Source organism: Dendronephthya gigantea, unplaced genomic scaffold, assembly GCF_004324835.1.
Source record: "Dendronephthya gigantea isolate DGI-Jeju-01 unplaced genomic scaffold, DenGig_1.0 000010F, whole genome shotgun sequence".
Classification (NCBI taxonomy): Eukaryota; Metazoa; Cnidaria; class Anthozoa; order Malacalcyonacea; family Nephtheidae; genus Dendronephthya; species Dendronephthya gigantea.
Window position 1 is genome coordinate 772,682 of NW_021163020.1, and position 21,199 is coordinate 793,880.

Below are 21,199 nucleotides of genomic sequence, written 5' to 3' on the forward strand. Positions count from 1 at the left end.
CTTCACTGTATTTATTGTGAACAAATGAGATTCAAAATAAAACGTTAGTCGTTACAATTGCTTTTTTTTAGGAGACATTTTTTTATTAACATTAAGGTTATTTATCAGATAATTTGTCACATCATATATTGTAGGGTGGGCCTGACAAATAATGTTGCATTCACACACACACTAACTATAGGTTCTATAAGAAAATTTATTATTTAAAATATTTAAAATAGGCAAATGCCCAATTCAGATTACTTATCAAACTACGTCTACATTTACACATTCATTCTATTGATTCATTCTGCTGTCATTTCTATTTATTATCCTTCGCCCAATTGTGGATGGCCCAATTCAAACTTGTGCTAGTACTATTTTTGTATGCTTCATCAAAATTCTTTCGAAATTTTTCTAAGGCAGCTCTCTCCTCCTCTTCTGCATTCATTTTTCCAATTCGCAAACCGAGAGTTTTTTTAAGATATGAAATATCTTTGACTGAACCAAGTTCTGGAAGACCTAAAGTTTTAAAAAATATTAGCCATCAATTCTGGAGAATATATCCTACTTCTTTGTTTTTGTAAGACAAGACAAGTATCAAACCTGTTGAAAGCATCATAGCAAAGAGATTGATGAATAGAGAACTATGTTTTCTTAAGATCAAATATGCTTTTTCGCATATATCTCGGAATCTAAAAAAAATAATAAACAATTAATGAGGTGGAATTTGCTTTTACATTTTTTATTTCTTTGTTAAACTAACCTTAAAAATTCAGGACATTTGTCAGCATCAGATTTCTGACCATTGGTTATGACATAAACAAAATCACGTGAAAGAACAAATGGTACTCGTTCTCGATTCACACCAAACTTCACTTTAAAGTTTCCGAGAAAATGCCCAAAATCTATATGGACAAGCTAAAAAACCATAAGAGATCATAGTTAAGGAAAAATGGCTAATGGTTTGGCTTTTTTTTAGATTGAATACGAGTATTTAAGATTGAATACAAGTATTTAAGATTGAATACCTGTCCAGTATCTTTCACCATAATATTATCACTATGCCGATCACCAACACCTAACACATAGGTCGCAACACAATAACCCGCACATGACATGGTGAAGGTCTCAACAGCACGCTTCAACCTGAGAAAAAGGAAATTTTAGTAAACGAATTTCGTAAATATACTCAAGATTGTTGCAAATTAATGTTCTTAAATGTATGTATTCAGTAAATAAATTACAAAACTCACTCTTCATCTGTTTTATTCTTCTTCTTCAGCCAATCCAATAAAACTGCTTTCTTGAAAGCACCCCTGACCACACCCTTTTCCTTTTTCTGGATGTTCGCAAGTGTAGTTGCGTTTGTAACAACCTCAATAACCCCAATCTTATCACCAGTGGGTAAAACAGCATAAGGTGTCATTCTAATAAAACACACAAATACATATCATACCCTCCCTCGCAAATGACAAGTTAATAACAAGGTGAAAAACCTCATTTATATTTTGAAGTATAAATTATTACTCACTCAAGATTAAGACCCTCTCTTTGCCATAAAGTATCCATGATTCTGAAGACTTGCACAGTTAGCATGTCCTGGCGGAGATCTTTAACAGGATTATAAAATCATGATGAATGATAGGAATATTCATTCACAAAAAATTTTAATACCAGTTAACTTATTATTAATTAGTTAAGTTATTTTTTGGGGGAATTGTCATAGTATAGGGTTAACCTCACGATTTCCTGTTCAAGATTGTTGTGAATGTTATCTTGAATAAATTATGTATGTATGTATGTTAACTCACCATCCCCATTCTTAAAAATTAAAGTTGTCGCTTCTCCCATTTCATCATCATTTTCATAAACCATCCACAATGGTCTCATCTTAGAATCCATCATTTTACAATCCTCAACTCTGGAAAATACAAAAGAAAAACAATAAATCAAAAGATAAACAATTAGAATAACTCAATATAACCAGGGAACTGACTTTCCTGACGAAGGCCCACAGGTCGAAACGTTGAGAAGTGTTTTGTCTATTTTAGGCAGTTGTTATACCACATTTGATGATGCTAAGTTAAATCAGAATAACTCAGTTAACATATTTTTTTAGTAAGTCATAGATATGTTACCTGAGGCTTTTCAACTTGCAGGCAGGATCAACAACAGAATGAAAGTCAGAGAAGGCCTCACGAAAAGTAACCTGTTTTAAGCATTCTTTCATAGTTTCAACACATTTCTCTTTCTATTTTAAAAAAAGAAGAAAATATTTCTTATTCATTTTCATTTATCCATACACAGCTGTATACTATGTCAGATGTATAAAGCAAATTCACATTTGTCTAAATATTTTGGGTGGTAACATTCTGTTCAATACCTCTGCTTTCTTTAAAGCTTGACACTGCAATAGTTCTGTAATAGCTTTGAGTTTGTTCATTGCTTCAACCTAAAACAATAATATATCTTGATAAAAATATCTGAAATTATGTCAAGTAGTGCACTTTGTATTGTGTTTTTAAGAGTCAAATGGTTTTTCCTATTTTTACCTGCTTGGATAATGAGGGCATATGTGCAACACATCCCCTGCAATATGCTTCAAGTAGCAAACCAAACCGAACTGAGACTTCTGGTACATGCATTTCAGCCCTTTAAAAATAAGACAATGTCAATTGAGATTTATTGAAATAGATAGAAAGATTTCCACTTCTTCTATTATCTTCTATACAGGTTTTTTGCTTTATTAAGTGGCTTAACACAAATTTTTGGAGCAAATTATGCAAAATTATATACCTCAACAACCAAAACAGAGAATGACCAATTTTCCTATTCCATAAAGCTCTCTTTAGAAGAAATTTGGCTAAATGACAATCCAAATATGCCTCATACTTCAACACCTGAACCAACTGAAGTAAGTACAGGTGAAGCTGGCCATCACTAGAAATAAATTAACAACCATTACAACTGCATAATTACACAGAAAATATACAGTATATTCAAGTTGGTGAAATTCAAATATCTATTATCATAAATAGCAAATATATTTATAAAACTATGTTAAGAAGTGAAACTCACGAGAATTCTTCCAAGCATCGCACTGCATATTCTCTTACTTCCTTCTCAGGGTATTTGTAATCAAGCAACTCCAGGGCTTGTTCTGGGGGAATGAGAGGCCAGCATTGAAGTAAGGCATGCATCTGAAATGGAAGACATACCATAGTTGTATTGACCAAATAATATTCGTGATTCTAATTAATAAAACAAGTTTGTATTTAGTTGTTTATAAAAAAATGGAAAACATTGGAAATGAAAAGCTTTAGTAATTTTACCCTTGCAACATCCTCATGAAGATTCCACTGAATGCTCAACAAAACCTTTGGTAATGAGTTTGGAAAGTTATCACGGCATTCAAATCTGAAATTGAAGTATAACATAATATTGTTCCTACATTGAACTGACAAATGGATAAAACTGCAATTTATCTGAGATATTGAGAATATATATACTACCTGAAAAACCATATTTTGTGCTTATCCTCTTCAGTATACTCTGCCAAAGGTTCACGTTGAGTTAGCAGTTGCAAATCAATGTTCGTTTTCTCACCAGCTCTCTGCATGTAGTCAGTGAATAAGATATAAATTAGATATAGTATATTAGATACCCATATACCGGATATAGAAACGATGTAGATTCTGTGGGAAAATGAAAACAAAAACTTACAAATATGTCATTCTTCTCATTTACTGCCAGGGTTGATGCCAGTTCAAGAACCTACGGGCACAAAACGCAGACAATAATTTCTGTATCCTAATTTTCATAAGTGGATTTAACACAAGTGGATTTCTTCGAACATTTTATCCCTTAACTCACCTTATCAAATGGTGGATAAACCACACTGGTACCCGGCTTTGCATATTGTGTGAATTCAATTAACAAGCATGGAGAAGTGCTGGTATTAATGTTTGACACAACCGTACCAATCGGATTAATATCTTGAAGATTATCCTTCACTGGCCATGCATGGAGTTTAATTGCACCCTGTCTTAAGTAGTTCCGGAAATCAAACAATGTCATGTTGACCCAGGCCAGAGGTATCTTGCTGTCCTAGATAAACATTTGCAAATGTTTTTAGCAACTATATTTATCACATGCAAATCGTCAAATGTTACCATTCACCAAGATATTTTTTTATTTTTGTAATTGTGATTTTTCGGCGGTACAGCTACCATTTTAATTTAATGTTTCAGAACTTTTAATAATACATTTGATTGCATAAAAAATCCATACCTTCTTTCTTTTGGCATAAATTGTAAGACAGAGTTTTGCCATTCGTGGAATGTCACACATTTCAATGTCAAATTCAAGATACTCATTCCACACTGGCGACGGTCCTTGTTTTTCCCTTGAGCATTTAATGGGACACAGCAACATACTTCCATGGTACAAACCAGCACGAACTCCAATCTAATTCAGATTGAATATGTTCATAAGCTACTTTGCTTTGGCTAATAACTCACTTAACTACCTAGGCCTGTTGATTGATTATGATAAAAATTGAAAAAGAATTACACATACCTCAGTTCCAGCCTCAATTGAAATATTTGTTGCTGATGTGATCTTAAACTTGAATCTGGCGTTAATATCCCAAACAGTGAGACATGCCTTTGGTGGTATTGGAGGAGGAGATGTAGCCTCTGCAACCATTGGCGCATAATCTTCCACCTTTAATGTACTCTTCGGAACAACGGATAATTCTGGCTTGATGTCCTTTGTAATACAGTCACGGATATACTAAAAGGGAAACATATCAATTTATTTCATAGATTCCTCTTTATATATAGCACCGGTAAAATAATAGCAATATTATCTGCTTATATTGGTATCTAGCAGCTATCATAATAAATAATTTCTGCAGCATAACAGTATTTGTTTAAAGAAATTTGGGGCAAAAAATTGTGTTTTTACCCAAATACAAACTTTACCCTAAAAATACTGATTTCATATTATACCTTTTGCAATATCTGTTTAAATCTACAAGAGTACTAAGAGATATCGCAATTCCCTCCATTGTTATTCAATATTGTATTTGTACATTCTGTTTACATATTATGTAATTATGATTTGTTTCTTTTAATCAGATAATCTCTTAAGAGACGCTTATTGATTAATCGTACAAACATAAGCGTACTGGCAAATCATTCTATATAAAGTACATCATAATACCTTGTACTGCAATAGAGGGTAATTTCCCAACAAAAATGATTCCTTTCTTTTTATTTTCAAAGTAAAATTAGTTATATCATCAATCCCGCGATTAAGCTTTTCGGCCCTGATTTGCAAAGCTTTTGCCAGCACATCGACAGCTTTCCAGTCACGATGAGCGTGAAAATCATGCGTATCGTCCTTATTATGTGGGTCGATTAGTTTATATATCGAGATAATGAATGTATTATCGATTAGTTTAGATGTGACATGTCTTGGTATATTTTCAACAGAATCATACAAATCTGGAGGATATGCACACATGGAACGACGATCCCATTCTTTTTGCTTTCTTTCACTAGAAATTTTCGAAGCAATGTTGCTGTACGTTGAACGAAACAACGATATCTGCATGTCGTCCGTTGCATCAAATTCTCTCGGTTGCTTGCCCATAAGGAATTTTATCTTGGAGTCTTGTATTTCTTTCTCACGAACACCTTGCCGTTCGACCAGTTTTAGGAATGGACGAAAGGGTCTGACATCGCGAAGCGTCAATCTCTCATCTTCTAACGTTTCTCTCTTGCCTTTACTACTGATATAGACGAAGCTGTACGTGGTTGGAGCCAGCAATTTCTTGAACAAAGGATACGCTCGAGCTTCGTAAAACAGCTGGCTCTTTATATCGGCTAATGTTGTATTTACAGTGGAAATTATTGGTACTAAAACGCCAGTTGGTAGAAAACAGTTCACTTCGACTTTTGCGCAAGAGTTCCATTCGATAAAATCCATAGCGGGAGCCATGGTTATCGACTTAGAAGATGATTTATACCATCAGACTAGTTGAATACCTCTGAAGCGGAAGAACTCTTTCTTCTTCCGTGTTTGTCTTCTTGGAACAAATCAGCTACGGACCCTCCCCTCCCTCAGTCAAGATATAAAAATGACCTCATCGAAATGCAAAAGTTCTGCAGCGCTAATTTTAGTGACGTTCTGACGTTTTTTTAAAATGATGAGTTTGAGAGGGAAATTATTGTTCTCATGGAAGCTTCATATCAAAGCCTGCGATGCCAGTTTTCGTTTCTTTTCTTTAGACAAAGAAAAGAAATGGTATTTGAGAACTCAGCCCACATGTCACCGAATAATGTTGGCATAATTTCAAGCAGGAAGTGTCAGGAATACGATACATAATATTCAATAAATATCATTGAAAATTGCAGCAAAACTAGATATCAATTTAGTAACAAACTAGATATAAATTTAATATGTAGATCTGTATAAATCAGGACACATTGCCATTATAATTGTTATTTAATTGCATGCACAATAATAGTATTTTAAAGCAGGTAAATTCAATGACAATGGATTAAAACAAGGTTATTCATTATTCAATAAACACGCACATGCCACGTACCAATATACAAACCTTATAATATTCCAGGTTAACATCTCTCAACAAATATTCATCCTTTCCTACTATTTTTAGTACGTAATCATTGTCGTTTGGAATGGCTTTTTTTCGTCCCTCTGAACGTTGTCTGAATATAAAAATGGCATCGGACGTATTCGTACCAATCGGCAAATCAAGACGTTCAAAATCATCGCTAGGTGGTAGATACACGATGAGATCGAATTTACCATTTCGTAGTTTCTTTGAAACATGTTCAGGGAGCGGGTCCTCACAGATATCAGTTGGATACGTTGCCATAGCACGCTTTTCCCAGCTAGACTTTCGTCTTTCACGCGATTCTTTGAGAGTTATCCGCAAATAATCTTGTCTGAAGCTATCTACTTCTTCGTTTTGTTTTCCTTCAAGTTCCGCTGGCGTTTGTCGCATTAGAAATTTAATTTTTGCGTCAATTTTGCTGTCAGTTTTGTCGTCTCCATGTTTCTCGAGAAGTTTTAGCACAGGACGGAATGGCTTGACATCTGTGAGCTTCAAACTTTCATCCAACAATGTTTCCCTTTTTCCTTTCTCATTTATGCAAAGAAACCAGTAATTCGTTTTTGCTTCAAGACGGTTGAAAAGCGGGTAGTTTTGCGCTGTTTCAAACAGTCTCGTCTTGATTTCGGCCAGAGTTGCGTCAACATTGCATTGCAGGGGAACCAGTACGCCAGTTGGTAGGAAGCAATCCACTGTCAGTTCTTTCGGTAAATTCGGCGATGTCCAGCCAAAGAAAGCGGCTGGTGGCATTGTGGACCCAGCAATTCCTCTTCCTCAATCCCAAAATACGGTGAATTGAAAGAACGAGTAAAAAACAAGCGTATTTGTGCAATCACAATCGCATATATAACTCACAAGAACAAGCAACTTCCGTGTAATTGGAGAGCTAAACCCGACACGCTTGACCCGACAAAGTAAACCCAGTGACAATCTAAATTCCTAACCACGATCAGATTTCATTTTGTCTTAGCCTCGTTTTAGCAGCACGTGTTTTCAAGAACTCGAGAAACGATATCTGGCGTGATTGAACAAGGTCATGTTCCTTGTACCTTGAACTCTTGCGGTGACACAAGTAAACGCTTCTGTCACGCAGGTACTTACTAATAAACCTTGTTATGATTGATACGCGAGAGACATTGGCAATCGTTGAACAGCGGTACAACGTCTTAGTTATACGCAAGTTAAAAAACCCAACGACTTCTTCTGTAAATAGAACCTAAAAAGTAGGATATTTATAACTGCTAATATTGTGTATAGAGGACGTGAAAGAATATCTATCAAATATGCAAAGGAAACGCAGTGACATAAAATAAAGGCGTGTTTTGTTTGTGTCACAAGTGCCTGGATATGTAAATATGACAGTGTTATTTAATCATATCTGCACATTTAATCTATACTGTTCATTGTTCTAGAGAAAATCGCAACATTTCACCCACAGGAGTCGTAATGTTTTATATTTTCCTCAAAAGTGTGAGCTACCTCGTGTAGATTCACTGATCATAGTGGATTTTTAGAAGTTGGATGATTCAATGAGGTATCGGTAAAGTGGTTACTCCTCCCACTGGGAATTCGATATACCGTGGATATACCAACCAGCTCCTATGACGATTCTTTGCGAGTGTCTTAGGTATTCCATCCAGAGGTGTTCATCCTTACGAATCATTGTTACCAATAATTTAAGTTCTGCTTAAAATGTTCGCGATCCTTTCCTCTTTCTTGCATGACAAGTTGTTGGTATAAGAACTTACAATGTTTGTCCAATTCCTTCAAGAGTCCTCGTCACTGCAATCAATTGCGCCTCCCTATTTATTTACCTGGCGTTTTATGAAAGCTTTAATTTCTTCGCTTTACTCTCTTCGTTTTCCTCATCTTCTTCCTCATCTTCTTCAGCAAGAATAGTCCGCGGCTGAGTTCTAAAACACAATGCAATTGATATTGAGGATTCAATGGATAACGGAGCCGATGGTTTGAAAGACATGCAATGAAGTATCACAACGAATACTTACTTGGAATAAGCGGGGCTCACCCAGAAAGGATTCTCAGCAGCTTCCTGCAAAAATACAAGACACACGGAAGTAAGAATTGGAAAGCATCGCACGAATCTAAAAATTCTGTAGGGATGTATTCCATCCAGATACGCAACACATACTTTGGCATGGCGAAGGATAGATTCCCGAGGATTCGAGTCATCGAGATTCTTCACGGCCAAATTCTTAGAAACAAATTGTGATAAACTGATCCCAGATGCAACACGGCCTCCTTTTCCTAAAAATATGAAATGACAATAAATTGTTTAATTAATGCCCAGTGAGAAGGACTGCAATAAAATTGCTTGTTTTAAATAATAATCGTTGTGAAGGACGTACCAGCACCAGTCAATGGAGTTTCAGGTTTCCTTGACTTAATCGGATCTGCTCTTTCTTTATCTTTCACCTTTTTCATCGTGGCCCCACCTTGGTTCTGTCGGAACATCGGAAGAGCATGGGCTGAAAACGAGAAATGCGACTATAGTGATGCTGTCGTATACTGGTGATTAGCAGTATTTCTTAGAAAATAGCATACGTGTAATAATCCTTGGTGGGAGTTTCATTTCACGAGTTTCACTCTTCTTCTTTGCTTTTGAAACACACATAATCGCCCCCCTGGAAAAAATTGACAATCGTTTCGGTGGAAAATACTTGATCTAGTTCAGGCTGATCTTTAATATTTTCAACATTTGTGAATCAATTAAAAGGAAAATCTCATTTACCTTGTACTTCGTTGTGGATCAAAGAAGACTTTCACTTTTCCATTTCCACAACCAGCCAAGATTTGGTTGATTTTCGGGTGCCACATGCAGCTCACAACACTCTGAAGAGAAAATAAAAACACTGACACACGAGAAGGAGTGAGGACACACGAGGAGGAGTGAGGACACACGAGGAGGAGTGAGGACACACGAGGAGTGAGGACACACGAGAAGGAGTGAGGACACACGAGGAGGAGTGAGGACACACGAGGAGGAGTGAGGACACACGAGGAGGAGTGAGGACACACGAGGAGGAGTGAGGACACACGAGGAGGAGTGAGGACACACGAGGAGGAGTAAGGACACACGAGGAGGAGTGAGGACACACGAGGAGGAGTGAGGACACACGAGGAGGAGTGAGGACACACGCTTCGTTGGAATTCACAGGCCAACTGGCAACTGTATCTTAAAACGTAATGAAAGATAAAAATGTTTGAAGAAAAGCATTCTTACAGAATCTGTGACCGAATACTCGTACACTTTCTTGAACGTCGATTTTTCATAGAATACCAATTTCCCATTTCCCTAAAAATTTCAGCGCAATATAGTATATAATGAGCTCATCGGAGGTACCGAACATGTCAGTGCTAATGACTGCTGACCTGTCCTTTCCGTACAGACGTTCCTGTTCCTATAAGTTTCTCATCTGGACTGAAGAAACAACTTGTCCTACAAAAGAAAAAACACAGTCGTGAACCTATAAAAAAGCTCTTCTTTTACTTCTTCAATTCAGTGCGGTGGTTGCATAGATCTACTCACGTCAGGAAAGCATTTGGAAGGTTAAGCGCAACATTCACTGGTCGTTTGAAGTTTCTAAGATCCCAGAGTTTTATTGTGTCATCTCCTGAGAAAATGTTAATTGGAGTATAACTAGGACTGTAATTATGAGCTGGAATTTAACTGTATTATTCTAACCAACCTCCTCTTGAAACAAAGATATTGCTGTCATATGAGAATTTCAGACATGAAATATCACTTCCATTTGTGTGAGCATTCTTGATCAAAAATGTAGGATGGACCTTCACTCAAATGAAAGAATGTACATTACAATATTTTCATTTTAAAAAAAATTTCTAGACATGGAAATTCACTCACAAAAGGTTTCTTTGTGTCCCATGCATGAATCGTTCCATCCTAGAAAACAAAAACATGTGAACTTATTTTACAATACCTGAGCATTTGGCAAGCGTGAAAAACAGTAAAGACTACCAAATGGCTGATAAATGTTTGTATTGCATACCTGAACACCAGCAATGATATATCTTGCATCCTTGCTGTACGCACAGTGAGTTGGTATGGCCTTTTTACCTGAATTACAATGTTTATATCTGAGACTGTTTGGGGAAATTTGGGAAAATCATGTTTAAAAGCTTATAAATAGAAAAAAAATACAATTTACCTTGGATACTCTTTGTTTTCAGTACATCAATATTTTTCTTTGGTGTGTTTACATCCCATAGTCTTACTGTACTACAAATATGAAATAAAATAAGACAAAAGATATCAACAATAATCCAATGTATTTTCAGCCTTACCCATCATCGCCACACGTCATGAATTTATCACGATCCTTAGGGTGCCAACAACCACCGTTCAACATGGAAACATGGCCCTATGAGGTTTAGCAAAATAGTCAATTATTGAGAAAAGAAACATTATACAAGATAAAATTATTCCAAAGGAGAGATACAACAAACAATATAGGAGGCACCTTTGTTTTAGCCATGTCAAATAAATATTGATATCCTTTCACACATTCATAAGCTTCAAATCCATCACGGTCCAAAATCTTTGCCTAAAGTATGAATCAAAAGGATTTTATGATACCCAGTATATCTGAATAAAATTCTAGTTAGTTCCTAATGCCTACCTGGGCATTCCCAGAACAAACCAGAATTGTGTCTCCAGTTGAGCTGTACTCCAATGAACGAATTTGATGACAACCACAAGGTTGGATGTTTCTGAATGCAGATAATGATGCACCCATTGCATTAAAGTCCCAAAATTTGATCTATTGAAATGAGATACAAATGATTGGAGAATGAAAGAGACTACATGCAATTAAAACACAGTTAAATTAATTGTTATACATACATCATAGTCATGTCCTCCAGATATTACTCGGGAACCACTTGCGTCCAGTGATAAAGCAGAAACCTTGGAGATAAAAAGAAAAAATGATGTGAGACTTTCATGGCAAGTAGTTGTAGTAGTGCCTATAATTAAAACACACTTCAGTAACAATTTATACTTCAACAAACTTACAGTCTTTGCACCATGTTCCAGGGTTATTTCATGACTACAAGGTATGAATGACTCCATGCTCTACAATAATACAGACAGTACATATAATTATGCAACTGTTTAAAAATTTCAAACAATCCCAGAAATTTGGCTACTTTTCATTACTTCATTGTCACTTCCATCATCATTATCATCATCCTCATCATCACTATCTTTAGTTTGTTTTCCACTTTCTTTAGCACTCTGAATGAAAAAAAATAACTTTACAATCTAAACTATTTCAGTCTAATTACATCTAAAACTAAGAAATGATACCTTGTCATTTTTTTCAGATGTAGCTTTTCCTGGTGGCATTATGACAAATGGAGCTTCATCATCACTCTCATCCTCATCTTCAACTTACAAAAAAGTTGTAATTACAGTATTATTTTAACCCCTCTCTATTGTAATGATTTTGAGCATTTTGAGTAATTATTTCATGGAATAAAAAACATAGTGTTGAATAATTGTTTATACTTTTAGATTGTGAACTTTCAGCAACATCAGCAGCTCTTCTTTTTGCTATCGCCATCATTTCACTGATATCAAACTGTCGAGCTCTCTTTCCTGTTTTAATTAGGAACGAGGAACAGAGATCAAATATAGTTGCCTTATAATTATACATACAAGAGGAACTATTTTATGCCTATTTCTTTCTTTTCACTTGTAAGTTGTGAACACTTTAAAGAAAACTTACCAAAGCCAGAAAATCCCATTAAGGATTCAACTCCTTTTGCATTTCCATCTTGTTCTATTAATGAAGATGAAATTTAAAAAATGTTGGACCCATAATACTGCACTACCCATTTGGCTTGGCTGACAATCATTATCAAACACAGCCTATCATATTTTTACACTATTCTGTACGTCAATAAGCATCATACAGGCATCTTTCTAGTTCTACTGAGAAAACTCTACTAAAATGTCATTAAATTCCCCAGTGATGATAATCAATGTCACATTAATACCTTTGGAAGAACTTGGTGACTGCTGTGATACAACATTTGAAGGCACATTCTTTTGCTTCGTTTCTACAGCAAAACATACAATCTTCACAATCAAATTAAACTATTACAGTTTATAAAAGTCATACAGTGCTACTTTAGTAACTTTACCATCTTTTAAATAAGATAAATAAATACACTACGGTTACTATCATTACGATCAGATACATATTCAGTTCATACTAACATGTGTAAATGCATTTACATACGATATATATGTAATAATATGTGGTCTAACTTTAGCACATAATCAGTCAAATATCTTACCTCGCAACTGTTTCATTTCTTCCAAATCTTCCTCCTCCATTGTTGATTCTCGTTTTCCAAAATCCAAAATTCCAAGCGAAGTACTAGGGGGGGGGGACAGAGCAAAAGCCAAAACTTATTAGGGGGGGAGGCAGTCTAGAGACTCCAGACCAAGAGAAGTGAGATGTACAATAACCAAAATCTCACATGTGGTAAGCCAGCAGCAACCACACTACATCTAAGGCACCACCAGAAGTTGGTATCTCCAACTTCTGGTACTCGACCATACTTGCAAGTTGCAAGCACTGAGCGATCTGCTCCCGACCATACTTCATACATGCCATGCATATACCCCGATAATATCACCGACCTTCGACTATTTTTTTGTGTCATTTTGTTTCATACCTTTTAAACTATTTCAATTCATTTTTGACTGGGTGATTAGAATCATAAGACTGGTCAAATATACCATACCATAGGTCGGTATCACCAACGTCGCGTGGTGCCATGCAGAGGTAATACTCTTCGGTTCTTATTTTCAGTCATAGTAGAGCAAAAAAACTTTCATCGACAAATACAGAACGCTACAAATCTAGCGAAAATAATCCATATGTTGCAAAAACTATTATTATTATAATACACTAACAGTTCAGTACAACTTCATTGTAAAATCTAAAAAGACTAGGATGGGTGTCAAATAGTTACATGAATGCGCTTTGAGTTTGATAGGCAAAAGATAGTAATTCACAGTCAACTGGCAGCTGAAAAACTGGGATTTTTTGCAAGTTATTGAATACGTCGTGTTTATTGCAACTGTTCACGCATCAAGACTCGCGTATTTTATCAATTTCAGCAACGTTTTTGTAACAAAGCGTATTCAGATCCTATTTATTTATGAAATCACTATCAAGTTCAACTTGGTACCAAGATCAACTCGGTCATAAAAAACATTGTTTTCGCAATAAATATACAAACTTTACAACTAAAGAGTAAGATTCACATCAACGCCAATGGTAATACAAAGTCAGTTCAAAATCGATGAGCATTAGTTGATACTGGAAGCCAGGAAGGTAGAACGTCGTTCAGACTGAACATCCTTCTATCTTCCAGTGGATTAATACCATACATAAAGGTTTTAACCCCAGGAAGCCATATTACAGTGTTTTAAATGAAAGCACGCACATAATTGGCTATAATAACACAAACTATACCGTATGACCTTTCTCGTAATGAGATTTGTAAACAGAGCCGGTCTTGATTTTCTGTTTTAAATATGAATCTTCCCACGACTTCATATTTTCATGGCATCTTCAGCACAGTTTCGCGTTATTTTGAACGTGCAAATATTGCGTGTTAGCCAAATCAACATTTGGTGCAGTTAATTCCAATTAGAGAATAAGTTATATACACACAGGAAACAACCCTAAAAAGAAAACTTTATCATTTATGAAGAAACAATGATATCAACCAACCCAATTATTGATATCAATCATTGATATGCAGCTCTAATCTAATTTTGGCCATTTTAAGAAACATATGTCAACTTGTTCCCAACATGACACAGGCCCTGGTCCCTATGAGTACTCCTGGACCTGGGTATTTTGCCCTCTTCCCTGCTACAACCCCCCCCCTGCCCCTCTTGACAGCCTCTGTTACTAACCCGTGAAAACTACATGATTGTTGACCAATCAAAATCGTCTTCTTCTTCCTCTTCATCGATTACATTTCTTCTTGGAATGTTATAGCTTGGTGGTGTCACTCGAATTCCTGGGACACTACCAGTTGAACGATATGAGCCAGCACTTGTACCAGGACTTCCAGAACCGACAAAACTACCCGCTGATAAATGAGCACCACTTCCTGGTGAAAGATTCAAAAAACTTCGACCAGAAAAATTATTTCCTGAGTGACTGCTGCTACTGTTACTTGAATATGATTGGTTAGAAGTGCTAAAAAAGTTTCTTTGAATGCCTTGGGCATTAAGGAGCTGGTTAAATGATTGAGTCAGTTCTTGCCACTGGACAGGGTCAACACCAAAAGAGCTTGCATCTAAACCTTGCATGTTCTCCATAACAGATTGCATCTGTCCCCAGTCAACATTTTGCCAGTTACCAGAGTTCATACTCTCTAGCAAGGTCTCAAGACTTTGCACCAAGCTTAGGGACTGCTGGCTGGTACTTGTGTTACCAAGGCTTGGATTTTCACCGATTATTGGATTGGATGAGGAGGAGCTTGAACCTTAAATGACACAGAGTTTTTACTTCCAGTGATGCACATTTGTTAGTTTTAATTTACTAGTTTAGGAATCAATTTATGTGATGTGTTAGTACTTACCACCAAAACTTTGTTGGTTCTGACTTGCATCAAACATTGATCTATACAAACTTCGAAATGATGCACTTAAATCATCAAAACTAATGTCAGGTATGACTTTAGTTGGGGGCTCACCAACGTTGTTGTTGTTATTGTTGTTGAATGGAACGCTACCAGGTTGGTTGTTGGTTGGGGACATATGTGATGCAGCAGAAGGTGAGGTGCCGTAGGGTGACTGAGAGGGATTTAGTGGTGCGCATGGTATCGGAGAGGTATGCATAGGTGAGAGGTCTGGGGACATACCATCTTGTGACATACCACCAGGTGAGTATTGGCAATCTTCATCACCATAAACAAATGACTACACGAAAAGAATTAATGAGATAAAGAGATAATGCATCTATATGGCAGTGAAGTACCCCATTAAAGGAACACAGGACAGCTTGAGGAAGGTTCCTACCCTAAAGATATATTGGCTCTTCTAAAGTAAATTATTAAAATACCAAATATTTTTCCCAGTGCTTGTCTTCATGATGATAATACATATTAAAAATAATAATGAGAACAAAAAAGCTGCTGCAAATGTGTGTACCAAAAAAATTTATATAAATAACTTGTGTTAACAATGTCTTAAAAAATTGTAAACGGTTTCTTTGATAATAAAATAATTCAATACAGACAATAATACTTGGAAGGCATGTGAGATATGACATAATTTACTGGGTACTTCCGAACAATGAACAAATTTGTGAAATTACCCAAAGTGAAATAATAAAAATTCTAAATAGTATAACAGCAGCTGTGAGCATAGAAATCATATGAACAGATATATATGATAAAAGCAATAGATATGAATGTGATAACTATTTTAAAATTGAATAGCCAAAAATTTCAAATCACGCCGGAAATAGTATGTCACCTTCCCGTGCCTATGATATAGTGCACGAAAAGCTGTCTGAAAGTTTACGTGCCTCCCTCAGATCGTTTCTTCGTCATTAAAACTAGCAAATTGCAACACTTGCTACAATAATTGCAATATTTTCGACAATAAATGGAACATTCTTAATCGTAATTGTAACATTTTTGTAACAAATATTCAGGCATTACATTCTCTCTTCTCTCGTTAGAAGTGAAATACTCAGTTTACACACGATCCTCTGATAAAACAAAGCTCGTGAAGGTTTTTATAATCGAATTGTAAATCCATTTTGAACGTATCTAGACACCAATCGGAAAAGATTGTTTACATTCATAACACATAAATAGTAACAGATCTTCTCGCGATGGGGAATTTATATTTCAAAATTCGTGGTCGATGAGGCCATTTTATACACGGACACAAAAATGTAAATACTGAACAATAACACGAAGTTCACTTGCGGTTTTAAATCTTTATGAAATATTAAATGTCAACAGGTATTTTATAAACCACATGAGTAAAAAACCGCTTTTCGATTGAAATTTGTGGTCTTTTTACGGTCCAACAGTTGCTCAGTACTCTATAGTAACCGGCTCGACCAATATTTCGCAACGAAGATTAATATTTTCTGATAAAAAAGAATCAGAACTCTGTACTCACCCCGTTCGGGCCACGTTTACGGCTGAGTCTTGGTTGTAGTACATCCTCTGAGGGATTTTGTTCGATAGCCCAATATGATCCCTTACAAAAAATAAAATTCAACTATTCTATATACGTTTTAATTCACGTACATCCACTACGTAACGTAGCTTGAAAACTTGTAGGGACAAATTAACGTGTTGTTGGGGATACAAAAACAATTAAAATTAATGTTTACTATTGGGAAATATAACGTTGTTGACGGATATATATTATAGTTATGTGGAAATGTGTTGGTAGAGGTGATACCGTTATCGGAAATCGTATAAATGGTTGGCCACTCTGGTTAAAACACTCACTTTTCCCGGATCGTCTTTACTTCTTGCAACTTTTCGAAAGCATTTGTTCAGGCTGAGGTTGTGTCGTATCGAGTTCTATAAAACAACACGAGAGATTGTAGGTGACGACGGAATATTTTGCCAAATACATATTCAAATAAAATGGTGAACAAACCGAATCCAACAGCACAATAACAGAATTGATTATTCAGAATATTATACTTGAACGCACTTGATGAATTTGTATATTGTGTTCAATCGTACTGATATACATTACATAATTTCTTTACATTATTCTCACCTTCCATCCGCTTCCAGCTTCTCTATAATACGGAAAATTATCACAGATCCATTGGTATATTTCACTTAAAGTCATTTTCTTGCTATCTGAACTATTTATTGCGAATGTGATGAGGTTAGCGTAAGAATACGGTGGTTTGTTTTCCCGCAATTGATGTTCGCGGGCTTCTTGTTCGGTGAGTGTGGCATATGGATTAACAGGAGAGCCAGGGCTTTTTCGCAACGACGGTTTTTGAAGACCCATACTATCACATCCATTGGCGTTTCCCATCGCTCCGCCAACACTGAGCTTTGGGAGCCAATCCATAGCTGTTAGACTACTGTTTAATTCCGCCATCTTTGCAATGGCGTCTCCAATCTGGCCTTGCCAACCTAGCGTTGCGGGGGGTGGTTGATATGACTTGAATAGTTAATGAATCATCTTGTCTCTTCGTGCAATATCATTTCATATTCCACTTGCGATATGATACATTCGCATTATTCAGCAATATATATATTTTTTGAAAAATCAATGCAGACACAGAGCAGAGGATGCTGGTATGATACTTTAGTGTTTAAGGTCAAAACTGAAGTGAGTATGCTAAGATACAATTTATTTTATTTCCTCGTGAATATACACGCTATGTACAAAATAGTTATCACGTAATTTTACTAAAAAACTGTCAGTAAAATCTCTAGCGCGGAACTGTTTGTTTTATAACTTAGGGAATTGAAAAATTTAACCAGTACTGACTTAAAACGCTTGCTTTGGATTCGCCCTTGTTGTGATATTCCGGTTTTCTTTTTTCAAACAATACTAACCAATTGACGTCACACAACGCTCTGGCGATATGATGACCGAGGTTCGCCGCAACAGGGACTAGGGCCACGGTGAGCCACTAAATGGTTTTTTTTAAAACCCTACTGACACAATTGCATTTTGACGAAGGTCAAAACAGTCGCCAAAACACACACACATCCTGCCCCTGCTGTTATAACCGCCCTGGCTAATAATGCTTATATATACCTGGATTGTTACCCAATATGACCTGTATCAAAAATCGGGCCGAATTGATACAGGTGCGATATATAATCTGTCTATAAAAAGCAGTCGAAGAAAAAAATTCTTAATTATGTAAGACAAACAAGATGAAATTGCCACTCGATGTCCACAAAAAAGCATGCATTGCCATAGTTCTCACAACCTTCGCACAAGCTAAACTGAGTTTACTCACTACAATTACATATCATAGTCCGTAGAGTTTCGACGGACGCTACCGACGTGCTCACTGTTTCCTTCTTATTCATTGTGAAGGAGCCGTGATTTCGGTCTAAAAACTCTGCAGTTGACTGTAAGCCGTTTTAAATAATTTAAACACCGAAGGTGTTATGTAAAACCCAACTAAAATTAACCACCGATTCACGGAATTCAGAGCAACTTAGTTTACTTCAAAGCTGTAAACCAAACTAAAAAGGAGTGGAATGATGCGAAAATTAGGAACACAAAAACTATAAACGTTTACACATTTCATTATGGTCCTTACCAACAATGGCAGCGATAATTACGAGCACAACAACAATAAGAATTATCCACATCTATAAAGAGAGTGTATTATAAACAAAATAAAAAAGGATAAACCATTCTCAAGTAGACTTTGGGAGAAGATATGTTCAGTTTCTTGACCGTTCGTAAAAGATAATGTGGCATTTTCTTTGTTCCCAAAATTATCACTTTTCTTCGTCATAAACGGAGAAAACTGAGAAGCGTGAAAAGATTTGTATTTTATCGCTATACCTTTCGATTCCTCCACCACATTTTGCGTTTGATGCCAACAGCACTTTGTTTAAATATCTTTGCATCTTCTTTCACCTGATCTATAGGAAAAAGACTGACTTTTTTAGTAAAGGATCCATTTGCCTCAGGGACTCGGGCAAAAAATGAAATGCCGAAGTCAATGAACGCACGCCTGTTGAAAAAAATTATTCGCGGATGGTTTATTCTTTGAAAAAGTTTAAGGGAGAATAGAAGAAGAGTTTGCATTAGTAAATTTTATCAGCACTAGCCATTACTGCCTGAGACACCCCATCCGGTTTTTAAAATAAAGTTTCCCCTTGCACGCGGGCCAAAAAGACCAAATTATCTTACACGATTTTCTTTCCAGTTTTTCCAATTTATCGTCTCTTTTTATTATGTTGTCTAAATTATCTCTCATTATATCTACAACCTGAAGGTGGAAAAAATAATCACCGTTGATAATGAAAAAAAATTGCATGATATGACATTCTCTGAACTCAAAGGATATACAAAATATTTGATTGCATCCATAGCAATTGTTCAACAATTGTAGCTATATCTTCTCTTTATAGCATCCTTTTACAAATATTTACCTCATCCATTTGTTGTTGTGTTTCAAGTAATCTGGTTTTCTCCCTTCAAAGACAAGATTATAAGAGGCTAAGAGCTAGGACACTTGTCATCGACATTACCAATGGAAGATTTTTTGTTTGTGATAACTGAACCGTATAAAGAACACAAACACCTTTCGCTGAAAATGTCATGCATAATATTTCAGAGTTCTGGTCTCCACAAGCATATGAAATTGCCTGTGTTTTAGTTTACTCACTTTTACAGTTAGCAAAAAAATTGCATGTGGTTTACTTAGGAGTTCTGATGGTCATACATACCAAAAGTGACTATTTGCAGCACGCTACCCGATTGCAAATTTGAATTGACTGCAACCGGCTCTCTTACATAACTTATATTGAATTTATAAGTTCGCTGAAACATTTCAGCGTGTTCCCTAAAAACAAACCAAGCCTCTAGCTCTCACGATATTTGCAACAACAATTCAGTGAATGTTTATTAGGCCCTGCCACCGGCGAATAATATCTGACAATATCTAGTTAGTATGTAATATCAATTATCACAGATTTAAATTAAACCACAAGGCCACGAAAGTTTGTGATCAGCTTCACATAATTAGGCATATTATTGAACGTAAAAATAAAGATATCTGCTGTTATTTTTATCGTCTGTCTGATGATTCTAAAGCCCACGTCAATGTCAGCATGATTCTATAGTATTTTTGTACATATTCATCAAGCATTACAAATATGAGTGCAATATTCAGGCCAAGTGATCCTCACACCAAAGTTCATCATAAAACAAGCAAACTTACATGATTTAACAACCTTGCAGATCACCTTTTGACTATTATTCAACAGCGATACAGCAACGTACAACCAATGCTCACTAACTAGACCGTTTAATGATATAAAGCACTTAATAACATTAATAAACAAGAAACTATGCAATAAAGAATTTGATAAAAATATGCATATTGAAATGAGGGTGATAATTCCTGGTCGATGGTACTCACTGTGGGCGGGGCCCGAAAGATACAAGTACCATTAAGACACAGGTTTTGCTAGTCTAGAAATATTTCTACTATAGGAACAGACTGAAGGTTTTCTTGTTGATATTGACCTTCCAGCGAGTTGGCCACTGAGTTTATAAACTGATTTGTCTTCCTAAATATTTTGTTAGCCAAGTTCAGTCAGACTGGATCATCGCTACCTTTGTGGAAACATGAACAAAACAAATGCGACAATCAGAAACCCATCACGAATGCAATAGGCAAACAAAAGCTAACCGTACTGAAAGTCAAATCTGAATCTCACTATAACGACTTTTCAGGTCAAAACCTTCTTCAGTTACAACGCGCATTATTCTAACCATACTGCGTGTTTAGTAAATTGCGC

General features: G+C 36.0%; 4 protein-coding genes across 6 annotated transcripts; all 4 read right to left on the bottom strand.

Annotated features, from left to right (window-relative positions):
- Position 1: 1 nt before the first annotated feature.
- LOC114517978 (phosphatidylinositol 4,5-bisphosphate 3-kinase catalytic subunit beta isoform-like) lies at positions 2 to 7,850 on the bottom strand. 2 transcript variants are annotated; one of them, XM_028537835.1, is made up of 19 exons: positions 6,611 to 7,850; positions 4,561 to 4,776; positions 4,273 to 4,449; positions 3,856 to 4,089; positions 3,706 to 3,756; positions 3,495 to 3,595; positions 3,315 to 3,399; positions 3,061 to 3,182; positions 2,779 to 2,922; positions 2,535 to 2,634; positions 2,366 to 2,434; positions 2,121 to 2,233; positions 1,794 to 1,903; positions 1,514 to 1,592; positions 1,236 to 1,409; positions 1,011 to 1,128; positions 746 to 900; positions 586 to 674; positions 2 to 501 (listed from the first exon to the last, which is right to left on the bottom strand). In XM_028537835.1, the coding sequence occupies exons 1-19, from the start codon at positions 7,376 to 7,378 to the stop codon at positions 302 to 304; spliced, it is 3,105 nt and encodes a 1,034-aa protein (XP_028393636.1). In that variant the 5' UTR covers positions 7,379 to 7,850; the 3' UTR covers positions 2 to 301. The 2 variants fall into 2 exon arrangements, with proteins under 2 accessions (XP_028393636.1, XP_028393635.1); XM_028537834.1 differs by lacking the exon at positions 6,611 to 7,850 and adding an exon at positions 5,209 to 6,184.
- Positions 7,851 to 7,928: 78 nt separating this feature from the next.
- LOC114517979 (WD repeat-containing protein 70-like) lies at positions 7,929 to 13,056 on the bottom strand. Of its 2 annotated transcripts, XM_028537836.1 has the most exons (24): positions 12,971 to 13,056; positions 12,668 to 12,730; positions 12,397 to 12,450; positions 12,177 to 12,266; positions 11,976 to 12,058; positions 11,826 to 11,903; positions 11,682 to 11,741; positions 11,511 to 11,573; positions 11,287 to 11,427; positions 11,128 to 11,211; positions 10,952 to 11,028; positions 10,816 to 10,886; positions 10,657 to 10,724; positions 10,512 to 10,550; positions 10,336 to 10,435; positions 10,176 to 10,260; positions 10,019 to 10,085; positions 9,870 to 9,941; positions 9,378 to 9,478; positions 9,191 to 9,270; positions 8,995 to 9,114; positions 8,778 to 8,893; positions 8,635 to 8,678; positions 7,929 to 8,541 (listed from the first exon to the last, which is right to left on the bottom strand). In XM_028537836.1, the coding sequence occupies exons 1-24, from the start codon at positions 13,008 to 13,010 to the stop codon at positions 8,451 to 8,453; spliced, it is 1,887 nt and encodes a 628-aa protein (XP_028393637.1). In that variant the 5' UTR covers positions 13,011 to 13,056; the 3' UTR covers positions 7,929 to 8,450. The 2 variants fall into 2 exon arrangements, with proteins under 2 accessions (XP_028393637.1, XP_028393638.1); XM_028537837.1 differs by lacking the exon at positions 12,668 to 12,730 and having other exon boundaries at positions 12,971 to 13,006.
- Positions 13,057 to 13,540: 484 nt separating this feature from the next.
- On the bottom strand, positions 13,541 to 18,572 carry LOC114518172 (forkhead box protein J2-like). Its single transcript, XM_028538116.1, has 6 exons — positions 17,460 to 18,572; positions 17,180 to 17,254; positions 16,842 to 16,922; positions 15,284 to 15,623; positions 14,610 to 15,187; positions 13,541 to 14,372 (listed from the first exon to the last, which is right to left on the bottom strand). Exons 1-5 carry the CDS (start codon positions 17,793 to 17,795, stop codon positions 14,619 to 14,621), a joined length of 1,401 nt encoding a protein of 466 aa, XP_028393917.1. The 5' UTR covers positions 17,796 to 18,572; the 3' UTR covers positions 13,541 to 14,372; positions 14,610 to 14,618.
- On the bottom strand, positions 18,564 to 20,738 carry LOC114518174 (vesicle-associated membrane protein 3-like). Its single transcript, XM_028538119.1, has 6 exons — positions 20,617 to 20,738; positions 19,826 to 19,868; positions 19,584 to 19,662; positions 19,233 to 19,312; positions 18,982 to 19,033; positions 18,564 to 18,904 (listed from the first exon to the last, which is right to left on the bottom strand). Coding segments are annotated over exons 1-6 (279 nt in total). The 5' UTR covers positions 20,619 to 20,738; the 3' UTR covers positions 18,564 to 18,881.
- Positions 20,739 to 21,199: the final 461 nt, after the last annotated feature.

What these genes read in the sequence shown, in the direction of transcription:
- LOC114517978 (XM_028537834.1), bottom strand. Translation starts at nt 5,988, where the DNA reads ATGGCTCCCGCTATGGATTTTATCGAATGGAACTCTTGCGCAAAAGTC. An exon ending in ATGAGAAGAATGACATATTT is followed by an intron (nt 3,596 to 3,705) that starts GTAAGTTTTTGT and finishes GACTACATGCAG; the next exon opens with AGAGCTGGTGAGAAAACGAA. An exon ending in AATTTTTAAGAATGGGGATG is followed by an intron (nt 1,593 to 1,793) that starts GTGAGTTAACAT and finishes ATCCTGTTAAAG; the next exon opens with ATCTCCGCCAGGACATGCTA.
- LOC114518174 (XM_028538119.1), bottom strand. An exon ending in CACAACAACAAATGGATGAG is followed by an intron (nt 19,663 to 19,825) that starts GTAAATATTTGT and finishes TTCCACCTTCAG; the next exon opens with GTTGTAGATATAATGAGAGA. An exon ending in AAAACTGGAAAGAAAATCGT is followed by an intron (nt 19,313 to 19,583) that starts GTAAGATAATTT and finishes TTTTTCCTATAG; the next exon opens with ATCAGGTGAAAGAAGATGCA.
- LOC114517979 (XM_028537836.1), bottom strand. Translation starts at nt 13,010, where the DNA reads ATGGAGGAGGAAGATTTGGAAGAAATGAAACAGTTGCGAG. An exon ending in AGAAATGAAACAGTTGCGAG is followed by an intron (nt 12,731 to 12,970) that starts GTAAGATATTTG and finishes GTTTTGCTGTAG; the next exon opens with AAACGAAGCAAAAGAATGTG. An exon ending in AATGGGATTTTCTGGCTTTG is followed by an intron (nt 12,267 to 12,396) that starts GTAAGTTTTCTT and finishes TAATTAAAACAG; the next exon opens with GAAAGAGAGCTCGACAGTTT.
- LOC114518172 (XM_028538116.1), bottom strand. Translation starts at nt 17,795, where the DNA reads ATGGCGGAATTAAACAGTAGTCTAACAGCTATGGATTGGCTCCCAAAG. An exon ending in AAGCTGGAAGCGGATGGAAG is followed by an intron (nt 17,255 to 17,459) that starts GTGAGAATAATG and finishes GTTGTTTTATAG; the next exon opens with AACTCGATACGACACAACCT. An exon ending in GAACCAACAAAGTTTTGGTG is followed by an intron (nt 15,188 to 15,283) that starts GTAAGTACTAAC and finishes GTGTCATTTAAG; the next exon opens with GTTCAAGCTCCTCCTCATCC.